The sequence below is a fragment of the Protopterus annectens genome, chromosome 12.part0 (genome assembly GCF_019279795.1).
Source record: "Protopterus annectens isolate FY-2018-M chromosome 12.part0, PAN1.0, whole genome shotgun sequence".
In the NCBI taxonomy this organism is placed as follows: Eukaryota; Metazoa; Chordata; order Ceratodontiformes; family Protopteridae; genus Protopterus; species Protopterus annectens.
The window spans coordinates 429,896,883-429,923,666 of record NC_056746.1 but is presented as its reverse complement, the minus strand read 5'-3'; the positions used below and the strand labels follow the sequence as shown (position 1 = coordinate 429,923,666).

The following is a 26,784-nucleotide window of genomic DNA, read 5'->3' as shown; positions in this document are numbered from 1 at the left end:
TTTCTAAAACAAAAGAAAAAGTGGATAAGCACTTTTGGCAAAGCCTTCTTCAGATCCATATTGTGCTCTCAATAGAACTGAGGTTAAGGATTTTCAAGATGGTAGACAGCCTGTGAACACTCCCTTCCTACAGATCCTCAATTCTCTATCTGAATCTTAGCAATCAGGAAGCATCAGGCTGAAATCTCATCCTAATAGGGATCTTGATTAAATCAACTAACCATATGAATACATCAGTCCTCAACTAGCTAAGTTTTACTCTCCAAATACAGCATATCTTTAACCTGGATATTACTACAGCAAAGGTGCATGGCATTTTGAGGCCTAACTTTATTAGTAGTAAAGGCAGCATATGGTAAACAACTGTGGAATAGTTCTAACCTAACCATGCCTAATGACTTGGAAGAAATGGACTTACAAACAACCAAAACTATGCTCTCACAAATAACTTCACCTGAAAAAGAAACCTTATCGAAAAGGCAACAAACATTAAAACAACAGGATACAAGTAAATCTAGCTCTAACACTAAATCCCAAGGGGCATACACCATGGATGATCTGAAATCTGCTCTGATGTCTATACAGACTGACATTCAAAAATTTTCAGATCAGTTATCAAATGTTGGGACGTCACTGGAGCAAAATGTTTCTCATTTAGACCAAGCTGAAGCTAAATCAACAGCAAATGAGAGGAAAATTGAAAAACTCCAGAAACAACTAAAAGCTAAAGAAGAATGTTCTGGAAGACTTGCAGCAAAAACTTACAGATCTTGAAGCCTGGAGTAGAAGAAACAACATCCTCATACAAGGAATTCCTGAAACATATGACCATACACAACTTCAAGATACTTTAAAGAAGATTTTTAGCTCCTTGCTGGATAACAAGTCCATTGTCAAATACATTGTAATAGAGAGAGCACACAGAGTTCGCCGAAGATCACAAAACCATACCAATCCTCGCTAGGTCTATGCTAAGTTACCAAACTATCAGCATGTTTAAGAAATCCTACATGCAGCAAAACAAAAAGGATCATTAAACTGGGATGGTCACAAAATTACATTTGTGCAAGATTTATCAATGCAAATTAAGCAAGCAAGGCAACTGCTTGCACTGTTCTGTGCCTTTTTCCTTACCAAAAAGATCATATTTCAAATGAAATATCCCTGCACTCTAAACTTCTCTAAAAATGACCAGAAATTTTTAGTTAACACTCCGTCAGAAGCTAAAGCTGCCTTTCTTAAAGCTTTTGGCGAACTCCTGAAACTCTGAAAAGGAAAAACTGGCAAGAAAAAAGAAGAAGAAAAAGATGTAGCTCACCTAGCCACAGATTAACTTGAGCCCTCATTGGAATCAAAGATCGCTGCACAAAGAAGCCTTATACGGCTTTTTTGGCAGAGCTGTTTCTTTCTTTCACCACAGAAATCACTGGGTCTGTTCAGTTGTATATGGTAAAAGCCTCTAATTGCCGGAAGCAAGCTCCGTTGCAACATTCCAAACTAAGGATAGGAACAGTTAATTCGGCAAGCCCGGAAACCCACAGTGCTGTATATTGATCCTGCCTGTCACAGTTGCTTGTAGTCCCCCTTATGCTGTTGCAGTCTGCACTGAATCACTTCCCTTCCATGTTTTCTCAGAGAAATGGACTTGTGAATAAACAAAATTGTCATTCAACTTCTATGATGGAAGAATAAAGAAGAAAGAATTCCGGGACATATATGAACCTAGATGCATCTACAGGCAAGTGTCTCTCTTAGTGAACTGGCCTTATGATGATCATTTGGAAATTTTAACAAACAGCAAGCAACTAACAGTCCTCAAGTTAGTAACTGCAAATTAAGTCAGATGCATTAATATGTGGCTTGCTCCTAGTAATTAGTTATAAATTAGCTATTAAACAGCTAGTTAGTAGTCTAAGTACTGTACATATTGTTTTGATTATGAAAGGCTGCAGTTTTGCTGAGCAGGGAAAGAAGGGGGGGTAAGAGAGACTGTATTTTCTTTAGGCAGTTTTTAGCTGCTTGCCAATAATCCTGTCTGAATAGTTATAGTACTAATATGACCTGTTTAACCACTTTCAAATTGCATACAAAATCAAGGGAAGTCATGAATTTTACTATGTAAAATGGTTAACATCACAAAAAAAGAAAACATAGATCAGTAATTGTAGCAAAAGTACCTACTGTGTAAATTAATATGAGTTCTTTTATTATAAGTATCAGTCAACCCTAGGCATATTTAGTCTATAGTTTGCACTATGCTGTTAAGTCTCATGGAGGCATACATTGAAAGATCAGGCAAAAAATGGAGAGAAACATACTGGCTTAAACTCTGCCAGTACGTTAAAGAGCTTTGTTAAATTAGATGCATGGTACTATTTGTGATTCTTTCATTTACATATAAGACGTCATGCGCAAGGTAAGCACCACCAGATATTTGCCTGCCATTCCAGCCTCCTCTAAATACCTGCGTGCATAGAGAGGACAACCTAGTCCACCCCCCAGTGACTTCACACAGTTACAAGACGGCAATGAATGGAGCTGCTTTTGGGGTAAATAGGCTATTTGTTTTTGTATGCGATGGTTATGGGTGTGCACAATATGAATCATTTTATACTTAACAGTTCATGGTGAACTTTGAATGCTGCCTTATGTGTTCTAACGATAGGTTTAAATACCATATATACTGTTAGGATGTGATTCGGTTTACTATTCTGTAAAATTAGCTAACAATGGCAACATTGAGCTTTATTGCTAAATCCCTAAATAATCATAATTATCCAGTGATAGTGGGCGAATCATCATGCCGTTCTTCCTGTTGCTCAATAATTCTAGTAGATTTCTATATATAACATAAGAAATTGTAGTATTGCAAATTGGTTTGATCAGTTCTTTGTCAATGAGTTAGCTATTTTAATTTATAGGTGTAATATCTGAGACCTTAACTCAGTTAGTCACCTATAGAGAAATATACTGTTAGTGTCAAAATTTCAGCCATACAAACATAAATGAATGTAATATGAAATACTTCAGTTATCCGCAATAACTAGGTTAGGTTTTGTATAAGAGCAATTTACAGCTGCCTCCTTTTTAGGCAGCTACACATGTTTAATCCAGACATAAAGGCATTAACTCCTTACATACGAAGAGTATTCATTGAAAACATGTAAAATGGAGTGTAGTAGTTGAGTGTTTTGATAGTGTGGTACTTCACATCTTGAGTTTAGTGGACTATGTATATATTGTTGTTGCTTTCAATTGAAATGTTATGGCTTTTTGATTACTGTATTGCTAGTTCCAGTTTAAAAACTTTGTAAGTTAGCTGACATGTTACTTATCTTGCTCAATTCTGTCTCATTCTTAGTAGTTATGTGGTCAGGCATAGTAGTAGCTCTGAGAGACTTTAGTGCTGCAGAACATCTTATATTTTCAACTTTGTGGGGAAAAGACTTCCAGAATTCATGTTCACAATGTTATGGACCAAGTTTAAAATTAGATGATGTGCGAGATAGATTCATGGAATGTCAAAGGTCTACAGGACAAGAAGAAAAATAAATTACTTTTACATTTACTCTACCAATCAGTTGCAAATGTTATCTTTCTCCTCAATTATTGCCTCCGGTAGTAAGACAAACTCAAAATGAGTAGCTATCCTTGTAAAAAAATATTTCAATGAGGTTATTCTTGATTATGGTTCTGATAATTCTGGAAGATGCTGTTATTTTTCATTGTGTATGCTCTATATCGTGTAGACTCACATGCTTCCTAAATGTTTATGGTACTTGTGCTAATCAACACAAGTTTATCATACAAATATAGAACTTACTATTAAAGTTTCTTAGTCATGACTATGTGATAGGGGTGACTGGAATATTGTTATTGACTCTCTAAATGAAAGATCTAGTAGGAATAAATCACACAATACTCAAGCGTTGCTGGCTTTAGAAGATCTAATGCTAGACTTTGCCCTATCTGACCCCTTTTACTCAAAGGATTACTCTGACCCTAGTGGTAAATACACATACTATTCCCCATGCTATAAATCATGGTCCAGGACAGATTTTTTCCTGATATCAGAATCCCTACTAAATGAAGAAACCATGTATTCAGCCAGCCCTAGATTCCTTTCTGACCATTCTAGGATAACCTTAAAAATTATCCCTCCAAAAATTCCTCGAAAAACTAGCATCTTCCTGACATGGTCTTTAAATCCAAATCTGCATGACAAAGAAGAAGTAGTAAAAGAAGTTAACAGTGCTCTAGAGGAACTGGAAACCAGTCTTTCAACCTCGGACATTGCACTAGATATCCTGTGGGTGACGAATAAGGCCAAAATCAGAGGGCTGCTGATTCAGAAAGCTTCTTATTACAAAAAACTCTCAAAAGAAAAAGAAACAAATATAAAATATAAAATCCAAGAAAATGAAAAATCACTTCAAAAAAACTACATGCCAGAGTTAGAAAACCTACTTTTCAACCAACAAAAGGAGTTATACTTACTGCACTCACAAAATCTCTCTTTCCTAGAAGTGAAATTCCTCGCTAATTATTCAGAATGGGCTCAGCAGCCCACAAAATGACTTGCTAGACTCATAAACATTTATCAAACCCCCCCCCGTGATTTTGTAAATACCCTATAATAATAAAATGTTCACTACCAACCAAGAAATATTGCATATATTTGAAAAAATATACAGGAAATTGTATGGTGTCCAAGATACACCCTCATCAGAGATCTATAACACTTTCTTTAACAATCTTAAATTTCCAAAGATTAAAAAACATCAAGCTGAGCTCTTGGAGGCCAACTTTGTACCAGAGGAAATTGCTGAGGCAATTAAAAGCTTAAAAAGAAATAAAGCCCCCTGGCCCTGATGGCTTTACATCAAATTTGTGGAAAACCTTTGCTCCCAAATTGATCCCTATATTTCTTAAAGTCTTTAATCACATTAGTAAATTTGGCTTCAAAGACTTGTATCTAAATAACTCCCAAACTATCTTTATTTATAAACCCAACACTGACAAAACTAATCCAACAAACTACAGACTAATATCTCTTATTAATGTAGATATTAAAATGCTTTCCATGGTATTAGCAAATAGACTTAAAAAAGTTCTACCCACAGTTATATCCCCAGAGCAATCAGGTTTCATGAAGGGGAGACAAACATGGGATAATACCCTCACATTTGGATGCAGCTATTCAGCTCTTGGTGAAAGACAGGTTTCCCAGATATATTCTGGCTCTTGATGCCACTAAAGCATTTGATAGAGTTAACTTAGACTTCTTGTTTTTGACCCTACAGCATTTCAATATCCCAAATGCATTCATAAATATAATTAAAATACTATATAACTCTTCATATACCACACTGGTCATTAATGAATCCTACTCCAACAGAATAAAATTAATTAATGGTACAAGGCAAGGTTGTCCCCTTTCACCATATCTCTTTTACATATATATATATATGGTTCCCATTCAGAAGCCTGAAACATCATAAGCCTGAAAATCAAAATCCTGAAACCAAACACAAAATAGACATACTGATGTCATTGTGTGAACCATATATTGAACCCCTTTTCATTTATCTGTCACAAAGAACCTTTCATCATATACCTAATATACTAAACAGCAACCTTCTATTGTCAGCCTTTGCAGATGACCTCAACATATATTTTCAATTACCTAACACCGACTTAAAGTTTGAAAAATTATTGACATCTTCTTGAAAACATCCAACTTTGAAGTTAATCCCTCCAAATCTCTCATCTTCCCCAATTAATCCACAACTCGTCTCTTTTTCAATAAACTGAAATTAAACTAAAATATCCATTCCATTATTTAGGTATAAAGTTCAAACATAATCAAAAAAAATCCTTTCAAAATAACCTTCTTAAAACTTGGATGAATATTGAATATGACCTGGATAGATGTAAGAACATGAAGCTGCCCATCTTATCCAAAGTATCAGTGATAAAAATGAATATCTTTCCCAAAATACTATACCAATTTAATGCAACTAATTATATTATTCCTATGAACTCCTTTAAGAATATCAACAAAACTCTAACCAAATTTATCTGATTTCCAAAAACTCCAAGAATTGCTCTCTCAAAATTAATGCTTCCAAAAATAAGGGAGGACTAGGTTTACTGGACTTCAAATTATACTATGACATAATGTGCCAGTTGAAGCATTTCACTTACTGAGCATAACCCCAATAACTTAACCCACTCTCCACAATGGATCAGTGGTATGCTCACAGCAGATCACTAAACATTAGCCCCAAATCCTTACCATTCAAGGATAAATCCATACTAAAGAACATCAAGTTACATAATCTAAGTAAACATAAAATCAAACCATTCCAAAAATCTCCTTTCTTTGTTACACTTAGCGAATGCACTTGTCCTTCTGCAACCAATTCACCTAAACCCAAACCTGAAAATAGGCAACAAAATGATAAACAGACCAGTTCCACCAAATTCAAAACTATACCATCTGGGACTTCTATAGACTAAAAAAGAATTCCTTAAACGATATTAAAACAATCTTAACCTAAATAACAAATATACAACAATGCTGAGACAAATTTAAGTTCTGGTGTCTACTATTAGAGGCATCCCAGCTGGAGTAGAGAAAGAAGTAAAACATGCACAATCCCTAATGAAATTTTTAAAATTTAAATACAAGATGCTCTCAGTTTCATACAAGCTAAATTCTGCTATTAAATACCAATCATCTCTCACATATGCTCATTATTGGAAGGACAAAAATCCTAGATTAACTGATGTTCAATTCTCTCATACTTTTAACAATGCAAACAAATTCTCTCCCTTCAAGAAACGGGTGTATACCAGTTAATGATAAACAATAATGCTTACTATACACCAGAATGTCTAAACAAATTCTTCCCAAGCATCTCTCCTCTTTGTCCTCTCTGCCTATCACAGTCGACTGACCTTCTGCATATTCTGGGTCTATATTAGATCACCAAACACTTAAAAAAGTGAACAGTGATTAATCGACCCTATGTAAGTGAAAGCTTAAAATATCGATGCAACAGAAACCCAAATTTTTTCCTAGGGAAAGAATTCAGTTGTCTGTTTCTGTTGCTTTGGTATTTTCAGTGCTGTGGTGGAACGTTACGGGTCCGGTTCAGGTAAGTGTGCGATTGTGTGGATGTGAGTGTTAGGGTGGGTTAGGTGAGTTAGGGTTAGGGTGTGGGTTAGGTATGTGTGCGATTGTGTGGACATGAGGGTTAGAGCGGGTTAGGTGAGTTAGGGTTAGGGAGTGGGTGAGGTGAGTGTGCGATAGTGACGGACCTTAGGGTTAGGGTTTGGGTTAAGGTAAGTGGATAGTTAGTGGTGTGTGTATAGTTTAGTGTAGGGTTAGGTGTCAGATTTTAGGTGTATGTGTGTGGATTGCTGTTTGTTTGGTGTACTTGTGTTATGTGTATGTGTTTTGGAACAGCAATTTTTTCCCTAGGGAAAAAAAATCGCTGTTGTGACAGTTCGAGATTGTAAGCTTTTGCTTACATAGGGTCGATTAATCACCGTTTGCTTTTTTAAGCATTTGGTGATCTAATATAGACCCCATATTCTCTGGTACTGTAAATATGCTCAGAACCTTTGGAACTAATTAAGGATCAAACTTGAGAAAATGGGATATGGGAAATCTACCCTATCTTGGGAATTTGCTATTTTGCATGTGAGTCTAGTCAATATGTCCAAATCTGACTTCAGTATCCTGATTGCTGTCTTTGCGTTAGTCAAACTTTATATCACACAAAACTGGCTAGACAGGACAAGAATAGAGTGGAAAGGTTTTACTAACATGGCCTCTAAATATATGATATATCACACAAACTGATTATAGGTAATAGAAATAAACGTGTGAATTATCAAAATTTTTGGAATCTTATCCAAGAACATATTTTGAAATAAGTTATAGCATGAACATGTTTATCAACCTCTCCCTGCTCAGTTGTCTCATGCGGAATAAAAGGTGGAAGTCTCCAATAGTTCATTCCTGATTTTCTTAGCAACAAAGTGTTTATTTACTATTTTAACAAAGTGTAGCACTATATGTAAATAGCTATGTATAGTTTCTGTAACTGTATCCTTTTATTCACCTAATAATCTTACTGTATATTCCTGTGACCTGATTTCTTAGAAATTATAATTTTGATATTTTAAGATAAGAAGTTAAAAGGCACTTATTTGCTATTTGTCATATCAAGGTTTATCTGTTCATAAGATAATGTCATTTTGTAAGTTTTTTTTTCTTTCTTTTATGGATTGTACATCAAGTATTGGGAAATACAATAAAATAAATGTTGGAGAAAAAAAAGAACTGAGGTTAAATTAAACAAAGAATCTAATCAAATTACTTCCTGAGGTTCCAGCCTCTCAGTACAGGTTTTAAAGGAACCAGACTATTTAAACCACTTTTTTTTTGTCAGCACATGGGACTGTTATCCACTTTGTTTCTGGTATTTCAGTTTTATTTATAGTATCACTTCCCCTACCAGTAATATTTACTTTTTCTAAACATGAAAAAAGAAATTTATGGCCAGGTTGACTCTGTACATGATTTGCTAGGGCATTGGTCTTTACATTTAATCTGATATCACTATAATGGCGCAGGATCCTTTCTTTGAATAATCTAGTAGTTTCTCCTACATAGAAATCTGGACAACAATTACACCTAGCCACATATATCAGATATTTGGTGTTACAGTCCACATATACATTTCTTCCATATTTCTGATTGCTTATTGGATATTGGAAAAACTGACTTCCATCTATATAAGGACATGCCTTACATCTATGGCAAGGGAAAGTGCCTGTTTTAACATTGTTATTCTGTTTACCAATGAACTCTTTATGACACAAGAGTCTCTTCAAATTAGGTTTGTTCTTAAAAATAAATTTAGGGGTTCCCCTACTATTGATTTTACATAGTCATCCATCATCAGAATTTTCCAATTCTCCTTAATAATCTGACAGATGGATGATATATCATTGCTATATGTCAGTGCACATCTAACTCCAATCCATTGAGTTCTTGAGTCATGATTGATCCCTTGGTCTTGCTGCTTAGAAAAGTATGGTTTGCCTTTTGTATCCCTTAATTCATTCACTTTTATCTGATGGATTTCTGGGCCTTTGTAGCCCCGAGCCAGCAAAGTACTTTCAATATGATCACATTCCTTCCTGTGATATACATCCACTGTGCATAGTCGAGATGCTCTAAGAAATTGACCCTTCACTATATGTGAGTAAATGTGAGTGGGATGCATGCTCTTTCTATGTAAAATATGGTTGTGCCAACATTCTTTCCTGTATACTCTGATGTGAACATTTCATTCTCTGTCAAGTGAAATCATAACATCCAAGAATTCTATCTCCCTGCCAAAATAATACATGTCAAACTCAAGAAAAGTGGTAGTGGAGTTTATATAATTCACAAAATGTACAAGATCTTCACAAGTGCCCTTCCATAAAACAAATACATCATCAACAAATTTGCCATAGTTGCCAATAAAATTACTCCAAATATTACTGCCAAAAATAAATTCCTTTTCCCATAAAGCCATGACTAGATTGGCATAGGTGCTGGCACATGGAGTCCATATGGTCACCCCCCACTTCTGCCAAAAATAAATTTCCATCATAGGTCTGGTATATGTTGAGTATCCTGTAAACAGAATCAGCACCAAAGTCATTTGAAATGACCATAAACAGGCTTTTGACATCTAGGGTCTCCATTAGAAGGTTATGTCTATTTCTGTTATCCTTTTTGAAGAGGGCTGGGCCAGTCAGACCAGTGGCACATTTCCATTCAGTCATCATCCAGTTCCCATTTGAAGGAAGATAATGTATTACACTGCTTAATTTGAAACAGGGGTATATTCCAGAGGTTCTGTGTAATAAATCTACCTCTTCACCATGATTTACTTATTTACTGATGAATATTTAGATCCCTGGTTCTGGTATTTGTGGGACTACTTGATTTATAGAAATATAAGAGATCTAGAATCACTGCTTCCCTAATTGACATGGAAGATCTCCCTTCAAGTGTTTTTAATATACTAAATATATGGACATTGTGTCCAGTCTTTTCTGGTATTCAGTGATGATCTCCATTAGGAACCTCTGGGGTCTTTCAGGTTGTTTGATATGTCTAGTGAGGTTCATAGTTTCATAGAAGGTTACTAGTCTAACAGCCCTAGGGCCCTTACAAGCATAGCCAATCCCAGAGGGGGGTATTGTATTCAATAATTGGCCTAATAGTTGCAGTAAGTTGAAGTACTTCCTGACTCTGGTATTACATGATGATCAAAGGAGAAGGAATTGTCAACACATGCACCAAAGTCTTTAACAACATTCTCATTTTAGAGTGGAGTACAGTCTGTTATATGCTGGGGAGGAGTTGTCTACCAAATATGACAATATTTTAACACTTAGTTTGATCTCATTTTTAGTACACCAGCTATACGTGAGTGTAAGTTCTTGCTGAAGGACTTGGACATCAGGAGGTCTTGGCAAAGACTCATAGTTTGCAGAGAATCATATCACTCAATCAACTACTCTATCACTGAGTGTCAGTCCATCAAAAATAAACAGCCAAACAATTTTCAGCTCACCACAGGGTATATTTGTTGCAGGGGCAATCCCCCCTACACCCCCCATGTGGAGCGATACCTCTGCACCCCCAAACTTAACTATACCTATTCCAAGGTTGCACAACACTGGAGCAAAAAGAGATTGCTTCTATTGGTGAAAGTTCTTTCTCCCAAATTTCCTTTTTTGTCTGACATTCACTGAAAGTCCATTGCTTGACTGATTTATCTTTGTTTACATTTGTCAGCAAACTTGGTAAGCCAGAGGTCCTGGTTCATGGTCTGGAGATCAGAAAAGTAAATGTCTAACAAAAGGGGTCCCAGCACTGAACCCCTGGGACACTACTGGTCACCTACATTTTCTATGATGAAGCACATGCTACCCACATCTTGTATGTTCTGCCTATTATCCAATTTTCTATCCATCTTAGCACATGTTGGTCTATTTGCAATGCATTAATCTTACTAACTATGCTAGCATGGGGGATGGTCTCAGACACCTTGGCCAAATCAAATTATGATGTGTAAACAAAATGAGCAGTGTCAGCAGTCTGATTTACCTTTTCAAAGAAGTTAACCAGGTTCATTACAAAGGATCTACCCTTGCAAAGGCAAACTGCTGCATCTACCCTGATGAGATTTTAAATATCAGAGTTTATCATTCCAGTTATAATATATTCCATGGTTTTGCAAATAAGATTCATCTGGAAAATGGACCTATAACTCCTAAAGTCAGTGTTGGGGCCACCCTTGTAGAGTGGCATCACTACTGCTGCTTTGTCCTAAATCTCAGGGGCAAAGACAATGGCTAAACTCAGATTAAATGGTTTAAGGAGTGACCCAGATAGGGCTTATTTAGCAGAGCTTATTAAATAATCTGATGCATTATCAGTTCCCAGGGAGTCTTGGAGAGCACTTCCAGTAAATATACTTTAGGGATGTATTTGAACTTTAGAGATCAGTGGGCTTTGGATAATAATCTCTGAGGTAAGTTTCCTAGTATGTTTACCAATGTATACAAAATCAGAGTAGATGGTGCCATTATGAATAATTTCAGAGCAAAGTTAGGTGCTATTTCTTAGTTTCCTCACATAGCTAAAGAAGGCTTTGTAATTGTCCTTAATTTCCCATGCTGGCTTAAGTTCATGGGTGGCTTTATTAGACCTAATAGTATTTTTCAAGTTTATATCAATGTTTATGTTTTGCTTGATGTGAGGGTCTTTTGATCTGTTGTATACTTTAAGCAGTTTTTTTTTTCTTTTACTTTAAAGTTTGTTTATGTTGGTAGACCACCAGAGTGGTTTAATTTAAATTTCTCTTTTATATTTAAATCTGATTGGGACTCCCAGATCTATACATTTATTTAAGTGGGCATAGAATACTTTTGTGAAGCTACTTGCTGAAGCAATGTCTAGGGGAATGTTGCTGTAAGATAATTTTGAAACTTCATCACAGAATTTAGTGAGAGTAATACATCTGAAATTCTTGAATTCTAAGATACTGGTTTTGCTGGGTTTGAAGATGTTGAAGCAGAAGAAGATGATTAGTTTATGATCTGACTTAATCAGTGAAGGAGATACCAGGGGGAATAGCACATAAAGAAACTATATTTGTAAGGACCAGGTCAAGAATATTATGTCCTTTAGTGGATTTGTTAACAGTCTGGTCTTGGCAGCTTTTGTTTAGCAAATCTAAGAACTTTTGGATACATCATACATTGGAGATGTAGGTACTCCCGTTTATTGTGGGGTAGTTAAAGTCTCTCAAATAATGGTGTCCTTGTTCATAGGAACTTCATACAATATATTTAAAAATCTTGCATACTTTTCAGGGGACATAGAGTAGGCCTACTTCTGTTTATCTACATTTCAGAACCTCAGACTATATATGGTTGAGACCATATGATGATCGACATTCAGAAACGAAGAGTTTGTACTGAGATTGTGGTACAGTGGGGATTGGGGAATTTTTCCCTTTTATCTAGTGTAGTGTGATCTTGCAGTTGGTATATATAATTAGTGAATGGTGTGCAGGAAAAACACAGTTTTTGGTCCATTTGTATTTTATGACATTTCAGAACATTGATGTTGTAAAGTACATTCCATAGAGTATGTCTGATAAAGATTATAAATCTGTTTGGTGTGATCTGGAACTCAATGAGTTCTGTTTGCGGAATCTATCCAGAGATGATATGGTCCTAACAAATATAGTAATCCCACTACAGCTGCCACCAGGTTATGGATGTATGAAAGGCATAAAAAAGTATGGAAGGACTCATTTCTGAGCATTTAAACCAAGTTTCACTAATTGTACAGATATAGATTTCTGCAAGGTATGAGGTATTACTTTCTGAACATTTAAACCAGGTTTCAGTAATTACTCAGATTTGGACACATGCAACCTAGGCTGGTCTTGAAATTGCATTGTGCATGTGAATTGAGATCAGTTAGCAACTCAGAATTTAGAGAGGCAGCTTCTGGAAAATTGAATGGGAAATTAATAGGTTGATGCCAACTCTCTTTCCTTGAGGGTGGGGGACCTTTTAAAATAAATATGTCTACTATAGAACATCTACTTCCCTGGATCTATAATGATTCATTTGATGAAGTGTCAATAGACTTGGGATCAGCAGTGGAAGGAAGGTTAAAAAAGCAACTAGGATTGCCAGACTGTTTTATTGATTCCATGGGAGCTTAGCTTTTGGTGCAGCTGTATCTGGTTTTTGCTCCATCTAGGATATGATTCCAGGTACCGTTGAAGGATACTTCTTTAGAATTTTCCCATTTGACTGATTGTGCCCTGCTTCCCTAGAACATTTGAGCATTGTCATTTCTCTAATGTTATATAACTTGCTCAGGCTGCCTATAAAATGCTTTTTACATCTGCATATTCTTCAGTTGTGTGTTGCGAACTAGAAATGTAACAGCAATGCTTCACTCCAACTGCTCTGATTTAATTGCTTCATTTGACAGTATGAAAGAAAAAAGATAGTACTCTGAATGCATTATTAAATTTCCAATTATTTTATGGATAACTAGAGCACTGATTTAGACAGGCAACATCATCACTTCAGTGTGAGAAATGCAGTTAGAAGGGGAAATAAATCACTAGAGCACTGGTGTATTTCTCTGATGTAGAACATTTTCCTGCAGCCATACTAATAACCACAGTAATATGACTAATTAACACATACCTGCTTTCCAGATCATTTAAGGCTAATCTGGCAGCAAAACTGTGGTTTAAAGGTAAAAACACTGACATCTAGTTAATTGCTTTCCATTTCATTAATAAATGTCTCTGTAGCTTAAATAGAAATACATTTTGTCTGAACTAGAAATTAGATGTTTTGTCCAAAATGTGATGCCACTGGACTACTGGAGTTTTTTTTTTTTTAGTTTTTTTTTTTAAAAAAACATTGGGATGATGATTTGATCCTTCACACTTGTCAACCTGATATGTTAGAGGTACTGGTAGAATTCAAAGCACCTCAAGATGTATAAACGCAAAATGCAGGAAATGGACATTGTATTCTGCTGCCCAGACTATAACCTACTTTTAAATTTTAGTGGTTAAGGTCATATGTAGCAGGGTGTATTTTTTACTCATTTTCAGAAAAATAAAATATTTTTTTTTCACAGAGGGACACAGCACTGTGCAAGAAGACATCATCATCAAATATTCAGGAAATGTTACTTAACCAGCTCCTGGAGCATGAACACAAGGAGTATGTGGTAAGTGAATAAACAGCCATTTTGTTTTAATGTTTCAGTTAAAGCACACCTCTACACAGAGGCCTAATGCACACATTTTGCTACATGTAATATCACTTAAACTATAGCTACATAGGGAACCCTCACACAGCACAAAACTTTAGCTAATTCTGAATGATACCCTTTACCGCCATGCATTTTACTAAAAATGAATACCTCCCACCCAACTCAATTTTCTTATCTGATTACTGTCTAATTCACAAACTGGTTGCTATCCTTTAATATTGTTAGAATTGAAAGTGATATTTAAAAATCTTTGAAATTTGTACTCAAAACAAATGTAAATTTTCTGTGTTTTTCCTTTTCTTTCTTTATTGCAATCTCTGGGCTGGACCAGAAGTTGGTCCATACAGAGCAGTGCTCTATCCCACAACCAAATACAAAAACAAATAAATAAATGCATTCAGACCTACATTCATGCATATGTACATGCACACATACATATTGGACAGGAGACTGTGCCCAAATTGTGTTTTGCATTTACACAAGAACATTTTCCTTATTTACTGTTAAAGCATGTTATCAATTAAGATACCAGCTAAGGAGTTAAAGTGTTACAAATTATTGTATTAACAATCACATGACCTTGAAACATCATCAGCAACTCTGCATTAGTGACAATTTGGGGTCCGAATGGAGAGATGAAAAGTTAGCAAGCAAAGGAGAGTAGTAGTGCTGAAAATGAATTCATCCTCAAGTCTCGGTCAGTACCTTCTCGGGGTGAACCCTGTTTTCACAAAATCTCACCAAGGCGACAGTGATATATAGACTGTATTTATATAGCATATATCATGGACAGAATTAAGTCAAAAATTAAAAGTGCACAATCCTGGTAGGCGCACTGGTGCCAGGACTGGAGAAAATGACAGTGTAAAATCCTCAAAATACAGAAACATTCCGACAATTGGGCCAGGCCAAGCCCAGGAGGAAGATGGCCCCCTGTTGTAGAAAGAAGTAGCAGTCCACAAAAATTACAAAAATTGATAGGTCAAAGAAGAGCCATAAAGATGATAGAGTAGACTATTAAGGACAAGAAAGAAATTATGTATTGTTACTATTATGCAAAAAGCCAGAATTTCCAGACACAAGATATACAAAACAATTAAGAAAGAAATTAGAGGAAAGAAAAATACTTACACAAGAAAAACTGTCAGAAGCGTCAAATGAAAATTTGTATTCATTAATACAACAGATTTGTGAAAAAAACAGTATCTAGATTAAGAAACTTTGATCTATTTGGAAAAAGAAGCATCTGAGGAAGTGCAAAAATATAAACAATAAAACCTAGAGATATTTGAAAAATATAAAAAAGAAATATGGACATGGGAAAGAAAGAGAGATTTGATATGGTGCAATATTTATCCAAAGCTGAAAACCAAATTAATCAATATAAAGAAGGCAGCTCCAAAGATATTCAAAAAGAAATACAGGCAAAGGCATCTGTATATGGAAAATTTTACAGTAAAAAAATAATATCAGAAAGATGGAACATAAAAAAGAAGATTAGAAAAGTAGAAGTTAAAAAAATAGATGTTGAAGTTATGGAGTGCCTGCAAAGTGAAGGATTTGGGGTAGAAGGCCTAATGCAGGTTACATCACAGCATGATGGAGTGAGTCCCCAAAGTAAGGAGATACAGAAAGATCAGGAGACATCTGAAGAAGAAATATGGACATGGGAAAGAAAAAGAGATTTAATATGGTGTAATACTTATGCAAAGGAGAAAGCAAAACTAACCAATACAAAAAGAGCAGCACCAAAGATATTTGAAGAGAAATACAGGCAAAGGAATCCGGACATGGAAAACTTTACAATACAAAAAATAAGAAGACAAAGAGAAAAAGTAGAAAAGGAAATTAGTAATGGAGAAGTTAAAGAAATAGAAACTGAGGTTATGGAGTACCTGCAAACTGAATGATTCAGTGTAGAAAATTGAATGCAGAAAGCACCACAACAGGTTAGAGTAATGGATATCCAAATCAAGGGGAAACCAGTGGAACAGGAAGCAATTGGTCAGGTGTGATATCAAGATATTTTGTAGCCTTCCACAGGAAACCAGTATAAAAGTTCACTTGAAGCTAGACAGGAAGGGAAGGAACAGGAGACTTTGCAAACTCTGATGCAGTCAATGTTGAGGAGTGATAAGCCAGTGAGTTCCCATATGACAGAGCAACAGATGGCACAGTATGGAATTGAAGAGAAGGTGCCACAGGAAGATGCTATAGAATTTTCTATAGAATGCCCACAGGAAATGGAAAATAAGGGATGTGCCCTCAGTTTGGAAGAACATGAGCAAAGAAAAGAGTTGCTTGATTTAATAGACATGGATAGATATATTAAGATCAATGAGAGAAATCGACTGCAGAAGGTCAATAAAACCCAAAAAGTCAGAAGTCTGATAAAACAAATGAATGTAGTAATTAGGACTGTTTATAGAGACCCAAGTGATATAACAGACGTAAACAGGATATATAACTGTGCTGCTAAATGAATAACTGATAAAGTTCTACCACAAGAGCATAGGGCAGTGAGGGAAAGGAAGGGGAGAGATTGAATACCATCATGGAAGTATTAAATAGATAAAACTATAAAGCAATTAAGACAAGAAGTGTCACTCTTAGAAGACGACAGAAGAGGGAATAGATCAACAAAAATATTAAGAAAGATATGATAAAAGCACTGCACAGTACAGAGCAGGATCTATCATGCACTATCACAAATAACAAACTAAAAATTTCAACACAGGCAGAAAAACTTAGAAGATACACCGATAAATATAAAGGAAAAGCACAAAATAAGCAACTTATTGATGACACAAAAAGTTTTATAGAGAATTGGGAAATAAGATAAAAGAAATTGAAAGACCAGCAAAAAAGAGGAAGTAGATACATATATATATGTATACCAAGATTATATATTCCTCGTTCCAAAGGAGGGATGGGCCTCCTTGAAAATGATTACATGTATAGATCTGCAACTGTGAGATTCCACATATATCTGCTGACCTCACAAGTCCCAAATGTAGTGAAAGTGTTGAAACATGAGGAGAATAAATCTAAGATGACTTCTCTGCTTAATTTAGCAGAAGCATATCAACGTCAAGCAGGAATGGAAATCAAACCAGAAGTAGATAAAAATCAGGTAGCAACTGAATGTGCCAAAAAACAAAAGAAAGAATATAAGGTTAAAGACCAGATGAGAAGGCAAGAAATGTGGAAAAAGCATAAATATAGTTGCAAGTATAGAAAACTTCTGGAAGAACCTCATGTTGATCAGGAACAAATGCAGGAATGGTTAAGAAGAGGCAAATTCAAACTAAGAGATGAAAGTTTAATACTGGCAGCCCAAAACAGTGAGCCACTTATACACTGGTTTACAAAGTCCATTGAACATGTGGGAAAAACAGACAAATGTAGGTTTTGTAAAACCGAATTGGAAACAGTTGCGCACCTTGTTGCTGGTTGCAATATACTAATGGCAGAAGGACTGTATACTGAAAGGCATAAGAATGTGGCAAGACTGTTGCACTGGGAATCAAGCAAACAATATGGTACTGAAGTGGCTGAAAAACACTGGAAACATGACCCACAAAGCATCATAGAAAATTATGAAGTTTATATCACATGGGATCACCCACTACCAACAGTTCAAAAGATAGATGCTAGAAAACTGGATATAGTGGTCCAAGAAAAGAAGACAAAAGTAGAATTAATCATTGAAATCACCATACCTAGTGACTACAGTGTCTTGTGTACAGAGAGACACAAAGTCATAAAATATCAAGATCTGCAGGCAGAAACAAGAGCAATGTGGAAGAAAGACACCCAGACAGTTCCAATAGTTGTAGGAGCAATGGGTCTTATAAAAAAGAATTTAGATATGTAATCAATCCACGTAACTCCGTACGAATTGCAGAAGGAGCCATTACTGGGCACATTGTGGGTGCTGCGAAGAGCACTTTTGGCTGACATCAAAGATTGAAACAATACTAATTTCATGAACTTTAATTGTACTTTGACATAGGAATGGGGTCCATTCCCTTCATGGTATTAGAAATCCAAAAGATTTGGAGGAATTAAAAAGTGAGAAGCCATGATCATGTACCTTATTCTAAGCCTACAAAATGTTACTTCTGAAAAGTCTATACCTTACAGTATATAAGTTCAACTTCTGAAGTCTTTCTGTGTAAATGATTCTTCTCACTCCACTTATTTTGTTAGCAAATGACCATGGAACCTTTCTAAATTCCTTTATCTCTTTCAGACCATAGAGGCAGAAAAACAACCTTGTATGAGGTTTAATCAATGATCTAAATAAAGGTGTTATAAAGTCCGTACTTGTGGACAAGATTGTACAAAAAATGACATACATCAACAGATGACTCTTCCTTATTTTATTTTTATTTATTTAACATTTCTTTACCGGGAGAGTCCGACTGGAACAGAGCCTATTTTTAGCAGAGGCCTGGGGGGAAATGCTCCAGATGCATGTCATATTATTGCATTAATGCATGGCTCAGACATTACTGACTCATACATAAGGACACCGAGATATTTAACAACTTCATCTGAGCACAAAATCTCAACATCAGCGGAATATGGCAACAACTTATTCTGCCCAAAATGAAAAACTGAACACTTTTTGGAACTGAGTGCAATATTACTTGATACTTCCTACCCAAATAGTTTGTCCAAATAATTTTGTAATTCTTCCTGATCTTCCAGGACAAGACTGAGTTGTATTTTTGCTGGTTCCCCTATCCTAGGGAAGGGAATTAGCTCTTACGGCTTCAGTCCTTGGTGGAGACCAGGGGCTCCAGTCCTGGCTGTACAAATTGACATCATTGCACATGTGCAGGGGCAGTAGGTTGGATAAATGCTTATTGACCTGGGTAGTGGTCTAATCCACAATGACCCATTTCAGACTTAGCCCAGGTGTTACAACATACAAGATAGCAATATAAGATAGTAAAACAAGACAATACATGATAGTAAAATAAGGCAACGCAGGATAGTAAAACAAGACAATACATGATAGTAAAACAAGGCAATGCAAGATAGTAAAACAAGACAATTCAGGACAGTAAAACAAGACAATGCAGGATAGTAAAACAAGACAATGCAGGACAGTAAAACAAGGCAATGCAGGATAGTAAAACAAGACAATGCAGGACAGAAAAACAAGACAATGCAGGACAGTAGAACAAGACAATGCAGGACAGCAAAACCATAGTGGTCTAAAAACATGCATTGAGAGTAGTAAACAATAAGCAGAGAAAGCTTTGTGCAACTCAGACATGGATATACTTAACATATACAAATATCCATTGAACATAAATATCAGTCAACACTTTATAACAAGATTGCTATAAAATTAAGACAGGAATAGAAAAAAGTGAGTGAAAAAGAGTGGTGAGAAGATGGAAGTAGGAAGTTGAGGTGTGGCTGGAGAAATCCAGGGTGGGAAGAAAGTGCATTATGGAGGAGTATTAATATGGAGTCATATGGTTAGAGCAGTGCCTCAATCTGAAAATTAGGGGTCAAGTAGAATGAGGGAAGCAAATAGGTCCTAGGAAAACTGCATTAAATTTACTCATTTATGGGATAAAGATGAGATCAATTTCCTAGACATTACTTTGAAGAAAACGTCACTAGGGTTATGTAGTAACATATACAGGAAGGACACCTATTCGAATTCATTATTACATTTTGACAGTTGTCACCCGTACCATCAAAGAAAAGGTATTATAAAGGGGCAGATGGTAAGGACATTGAGATTGGTCAGTGGCAATGAAATGTTCAAACATGAAATTTTTAAAATGATAGGTATGTTCATGGAAAGGGGTTATCCCCTAAGTTGTTACTAATTGTTAAAAAAGAAGTTTTGAGGAAAACGGAAAAGTTATAGGTCCCAATATTAAGAAGTGAGGTTTTGGTATTTCATAAAGCAATCAATGAAAACAAGGCAGGTGATGTCTTGGTTTTAAAATATAATCCATTAGTTCCACAACTTACGACTACTTTAAGAAATGCGAGGAGATTTTGCTTAAATAAAGCTAAGGACATTTTGGGTACTGAACCTCGGATAGTTTATGGTAAAGGTAGGAATATGAAAAATATTCTTGAAAGTAATTTTACCAGAAAGAATCCAAATGTACCATCTATGACAAAATGTGATTCATGTAGGTATTGTCGTTTTATTAATGACTGTCCCTATTTGTGTATCAAGGACTATCAGTTTTCAGTTGCATGTCCAGGTAAATGTAATTGCAACAGTACCAGATTGGTATATGTGGCAACCTGTACAGCCTGTGACGTCTTCTATGTAGGAAAGACTATTCGCAGGTTGCGTGATAGGATTTTCGAGCATTTGAGAAGTATCAAAACTAGGAATGAGCACAATGCACTTAATACACACAGTCAATATGAATTTTAAAAAAAATTTATTTTTCGTTGTAGATAGAATTATGACTAGTGAAAGAGGGGCCGATATTAACCTTGAAGATGAAAATCGAGAGTTACAATGGCAACTTAGGTTAAATGCCTTGAAGGCACCGGGACTTAATGATGGCATTACCTTGATGCCTGTTTTAAAACATAGGGCTAATATAATATAATTCAGGGTAAAAAAATATATATATTTTTTTATTTAATATGTTTGAATTATATATGAAGTATATGTATAGGTTTTAGTGAAGTTGTGTATATGTATTATATATAGGTAATGTGTATTATTATTAGTTTGAAGTCTTTTTTATGTAAAGTGGAAATTGAAGTCATGAATTTTTACACTATGTGTCTTTAAATATGCAATGACACTAGATGCTGAGGTCATTAATTGAGTATCAGTCAATGGTTTGTTTAAATTATTAATTATTTAAATGTGTAATATTGTTTGACTAAACAACTCTGAAGAAGCTAGGCTTAGTACCTGGCAAAAGCATTTAGTTTGTTTGGTTAGTGTTTGAATAAAGTAAGAGCAACTGACCACTGTGGTCCATTTATTGCTGTTTTTTATCTATTAAAGCAAAGCTGCTTAGGTACTAAAAAAGAACCAACACAAATAAGATAATACAGGCCCATAAGAATTACAAGGCAATTGAATTTTGAAGATCATTTACACCTTGCCAAAATCCACCCTTATTTTTGTACCCCCTTTTCTATAAAAGCAAAGCAAGAAATTCCATCTGTAAATTTCTGGGTACTCATCAAAACATATAGGTTTGATTTGAGGGGTGTAAAGGTCCCAATTAGCTTAACTTGTAGATGAAGTTTGTTCCAGAGGTGAGGTAAAAAATGGCTAATGAATCCATTCCTGCAGCATGTTTTATTTATATGCTGATGGAAATTTAAGTCCTTAATAATGCTATTTATTGAGTTATTTTGCTTGTGAAGATGCAAAAGATCAATAAGGGTAGGATCCCTAATGGTATGTAATGCAAGACACAGTTCTCCTTGTAAAAATCTGTAAAATACTGAGTATAGGGTTAGAGCTTCAAGCCTCTCCTGTTAATTCAGGGTGTTTTGGCTAGTAATATTTTGGGTAAGGAACCATGTGGGCCTTTTCAGTTGCTTGACTTCTCTAGATCGATACATCCCAAAAGGGTTATTGTATTCAATCATTGACCTAATTGGGACTGCACACAGATGAATGATAACTTGTTTATGTGTGGATGATACGCCTTTTGATATTGCTGATACTAAAACAGAAAGAATTTCTAACTATTATCATTACATGTTGGTCAAATAAGAAGTTGTTACCAATCTAAGTGCCAAGTTCTTTGATTACCTTCTCATTCCAGAGTGAGGTATTAGTTATATTGTACATTGCAGATGAGAGTTGTTTGCTAAATGTGGCAATGCCACACTTTTTTGCATTTAATTTTAGGCCTTTTTCCATACACTCTTGGTTCTGAGGATCTCTTCCCACTGTAGTGAGTGGGTATCAAAGGGAATTTGACAGTAATGACAGCAGTTTTTGCACCCAGATGTAGGTGAATTGTTTAAATTTAATATCAGGGCCACTTGCACTGGCATGCATGTGGTATATTTGACTGTGTGCAAAGTTTGCATCAAATGTTATGTCGGAAAAACCGACAGAATGTTGAAAGACAGGATCAGGGAACACATATACCATGTAGGCAAGAGGAGCATGTTAAATGCTCTGGCAAAACATGTTGCCAGTACTGATGTCACGCATTGTTTTAGTTTTATGGTTGTAGGAATGAATTTTAAAAATAAAAGGGGAGGAGATACTAGGTTGAAAACAGAAGAAATTGAAGCCCAGTGTATTATAAGACTGAGGGCTAATGCTGGCCACAGATTAAATGATTGTACACCTTTGAGACCTACCTTGAAATCTAGACCATTACGTAAGAAATAACTAGGTAGTATATATATATATATATATATATATATATATATATATATATTAATACATTTTTAATTTTATTTTTGTGGCTGTGCTCAGTAGATATAGGTGTGTATATATATATATATATATATATATATATATATATATATATATATATATATATATATATATATATATCGCATTTTTGTGAAGATATATATATATATACACAAATATATTTTTTATATATGTCATGTTTCTTTAAGTTTGCAAAGTATTATGTCATGTGATTTTAATTTTGTATTTAAACTGATGTGGTTTTATGTGTTTGATATTACACCTGATGAAGCTATTGGTAAAAGCGCTTGTGTTTGATTAAATCTACTGCTTTTGAACCTGGAGCCCTGCCTACGCTGGTTTTGTGATTTTTTATAATGTTGCATCCAGTAAATTAATCTGGTCCAGTGAAAATTGTTGTGTAAAACATAAAAATTCACTTGTTGAATTCAAATAGTCCAATAATCTACTTAATGTCACATCATACCCAGCCCACATCAAAATTATATCAATGATATCACCCAAAAAATGCATATATCTTAATATCCCCCCCAAAAAAAAAATTCTGAGTCAAATACAAACTTAAACATAACTATATTAGTAAACACAGGAGTACATATCCTATTACTGACATTATTGTATTGACACCTCAGACTTTTATTTTAAACATTCCCCTTCCAAAATAAAAAGAAAATATTGCTTAACATCAAATCCATGAATTCTGCCAATAATCAAACTTCATTGTTGGAAAAGGATTTATTCATATACAGTTCTTCATTAAACCATTCCAAACCTATATAGTGAGGAATGACAGTAAGTGGATTCCTGATGTGCACTTTCATGAAAGTAAACTCATGCTCAAAAGCTATACCTCTGACTGAACTTAAGAAATGTCAGTAGTCTTTCAAAACATGCCCCTTATCCACAAATTCTTTTGCAGAAATAAATGTATGAGGGGCAGATTCATTAAAGCCTACACAATCTGCTAAGAATGTGTGTATTGTGGCACAATGAGGACATGACAGAATACCTTTTTGGATTCAGTAAGCAGTTATACACAGTGTGTAGAGCTGCACAGACATGGCAAACACCGTGGTATGCTAATTACAGAATAAGCAGCTGAACCATATGCTAATCAACCAATACAAGATGGAGGAGCTATTCAGCAAGCTGTAAAGCAACCATGCAGACTCAGTGCTGGTTTTCCCTGTGAATTACAGAACCTACTGGAATACAGCCATGGAAAGGAATCTAAACACAAAGAATGTTAGGGGGCTGCTGTTGTTTTAATTCATGTGTATGTGCAACAGGCTGAAGTCTGTGCTGCTGCTGCTGCCAATAGATCATGGGCAAGAAGGAGAAGAGTTTATAGATCCCATTTAACTTATCACAATCTGCATGAGGTGTAAATTGCAGAGTGCTTAAGGGTGGATAGAGACACACTACAGAAACTCTGCAACCTTTGTCATCCTCAACTTAGATGAAGGGCAAACCGATGGGAACCAATACTGCTGAAGACAAGGGTATGTGTAGCACTTAGAATTTTAGCTACAGTAACCTTTCAGAGACCAACAGGGGGCATGCTGGGGGTGTCACAGGCATTAGCATCCATGATCCTCTATCAATTCTTGAATGCTATGCTCCAACATGCCGGTGACAATATATATTTTCCCTGTACACCTAAGGACAGGGCCACAAATATGCAGGAGTTCAGCCCTGTAGCATATACCCTGAAGTACTGGGTGCCATAGACTATACATGTATAGAAATCAAAGCAACACCCGGGGAACAGGGAAGGGTGTACATAAATAGAAAGGACTTCCACTCCATTAACTGCCAAGTTGTGTATAATGCTAAGGGAATCATCTTGGATATGTGTACTCACAACCCAAGCAGTTACCATGACACACATATGGCACAATTCCCAACTGTGTAAGATGTTTATCAGGGGTGATATCTCACAGGGTAATTTACTGGGGGATGCATGTTATGCACTGGAGCCATGGCTGATGACATCCATCAGAAATGCACACACACCAACTGAAGAAAATTATAATGAGGCACACTTACAAACAAGAAATATCATGGACCATTTGTTTGGACTGCTGAAGTTGTGATTGCAGTGCCTAGATATATCTGGGAGAGCCCTACTGTACAATCCACATACATATACTGAAATCTTCACCATCTGTGCCATGCTTCATAACATCATTCTGAGAAAACAGCTTCAGCAGTATCAGCAAGGGGAAGGGGCACACATCTCACCACCACTCACAAAGTCTCCGCAGCCACATGCAGGTGAAGAGTCAGAAGGGCAGCACACAGCTGCTGTGGATGTAGGCAGACATAAGTGTGCTCAATATGCCCTTGCATTGGCTAAAAGGCAACAGGGGTTTGTGGGGATTGGGATGTTTGGGTGCCATAGCCCTAGGTGACATAAACCATAAAAGAAGGATACTACACATAAATATCACAAATAAAAGTCCTGCTTAGATATAACACATACGTATTTTTTCAATATTACCCACTGGAGTAACAAAAAACTTTCAAGATATTCAAATATAAAAAAAGTTCATGTGGTTGTAACATATCACAGTCACAAACAAAGCAAGGTTGGATGCAAAGCAAGCCTCTGTACAAATAGTTTTGTGCCAACACAAACATGAAACTTAATCCCCACCACCAAAACAACAGGCAAATGACATTTTGAATCCAAAATAAGGAATAACACATCAGTGAATTATTATAAGTGCTATCAAGGAAATTGTCCCCAAAATATGTGTAAACATTTACCACATAACATTTATTATTATGCAATTGCCAGTCACCTCTACCTGTGCCCAGCACTCCCTTAGCGATGTCTATGGGCCATCCTAGAAGGCTAACACCCCTGTGTCATTGACAATATAGCACATATTACTGAAATAACAATAGAAGACTGTAAAGAGAAACAGTTGTAACAGTAACACTTGTGATGAAAGTTAATAAGGCTGTGCATCTGAGAAAGTAAAATGCCCTGACAAAAATGCCAATGATATCAGTAAATTTCTAAGAAGTGCATACAGATAAAAGTAGCATTTGGTAATGCACATATAAAAAAAATTTGAGTGACATCTGAACATATCCAGTATAGAACTGAAAAATGCAACCATACCTTATCAAGATCAGTAGATGTTTGTGAGGATAAATCCAAAGTAATAGCAATCTTCTTCTGTGTTAGACACATAAACAAGTCTCCTCACTTTCTGGTACCCTAGCTACACAGTTCCCTTTTTATAGTACAGATTCAGGGCTGCGAACATGGCAAAGATGCAAATGAGATGTGAACTCATTAGAATTGCTAAATCCCAAATACTTGGCTCCTTGTGTCAGATGTAAACATAGTGCAGGACCTCCCTCAGTGTTTGTTGCTAATGGATTGCAACTGTGAAAGATTACTGGTAGACAGAAGGAAAACATAACAGCAATTCAGACTCCCTAACCTCCAGTGTGTTGTGTCCGCCAGGTTAGACTTCCAAAGCATAGAAGTAATTGTATCAAGCACACATTTCACAGTTTCTGTTCAGTAACATCTAACCTCCCTTGCATTTGTTGAAAACTGTATATTATTGCCATTTAACATTCTCACACATTTAAGGACAATGATGCAAAATGCCTTACAGACTGCATGAAAGAACACCATACAGAGATAAGACAGAGCTGCATTTCTGCAAACAATAGTCATAAATGGTTGTGTGATCACTCGTTGCACTACATCTGAAATTAGTACATGTACAAACAGCTCAGAAGTGTACAACTGCCATATGGCTTGTTGATACCGTGGATGATTTTTGACTTGCTTGCATGCACAATGATTTTCATTCTCTGCTGCAAAGCTGTTTCTGTGGCAAAGAGGGATAAGACACCCATATGGTGTTTTGAAGGTTCATTGTTGTGAGAGTTCACATCCAGATGTATGTAAAAATGCTGCATGTGTGCT

The 26,784-nt window shown here is 35.8% G+C and overlaps 1 protein-coding gene across 2 annotated transcripts in view; it reads left to right on the top strand.

The window, feature by feature from the left end:
- Window positions 1-26,784, top strand: part of BAIAP3 (BAI1 associated protein 3) — a 2,552,914-nt gene that overhangs the window by 1,932,985 nt on the left and 593,145 nt on the right. For both annotated transcript variants that reach the window (XM_044089547.1, XM_044089546.1), the window contains exon 13: window positions 14,267-14,359. In XM_044089547.1, coding sequence (XP_043945482.1) covers window positions 14,267-14,359 — 93 coding nt within the window. The remainder of the gene's footprint in view (window positions 1-14,266; window positions 14,360-26,784) is intronic.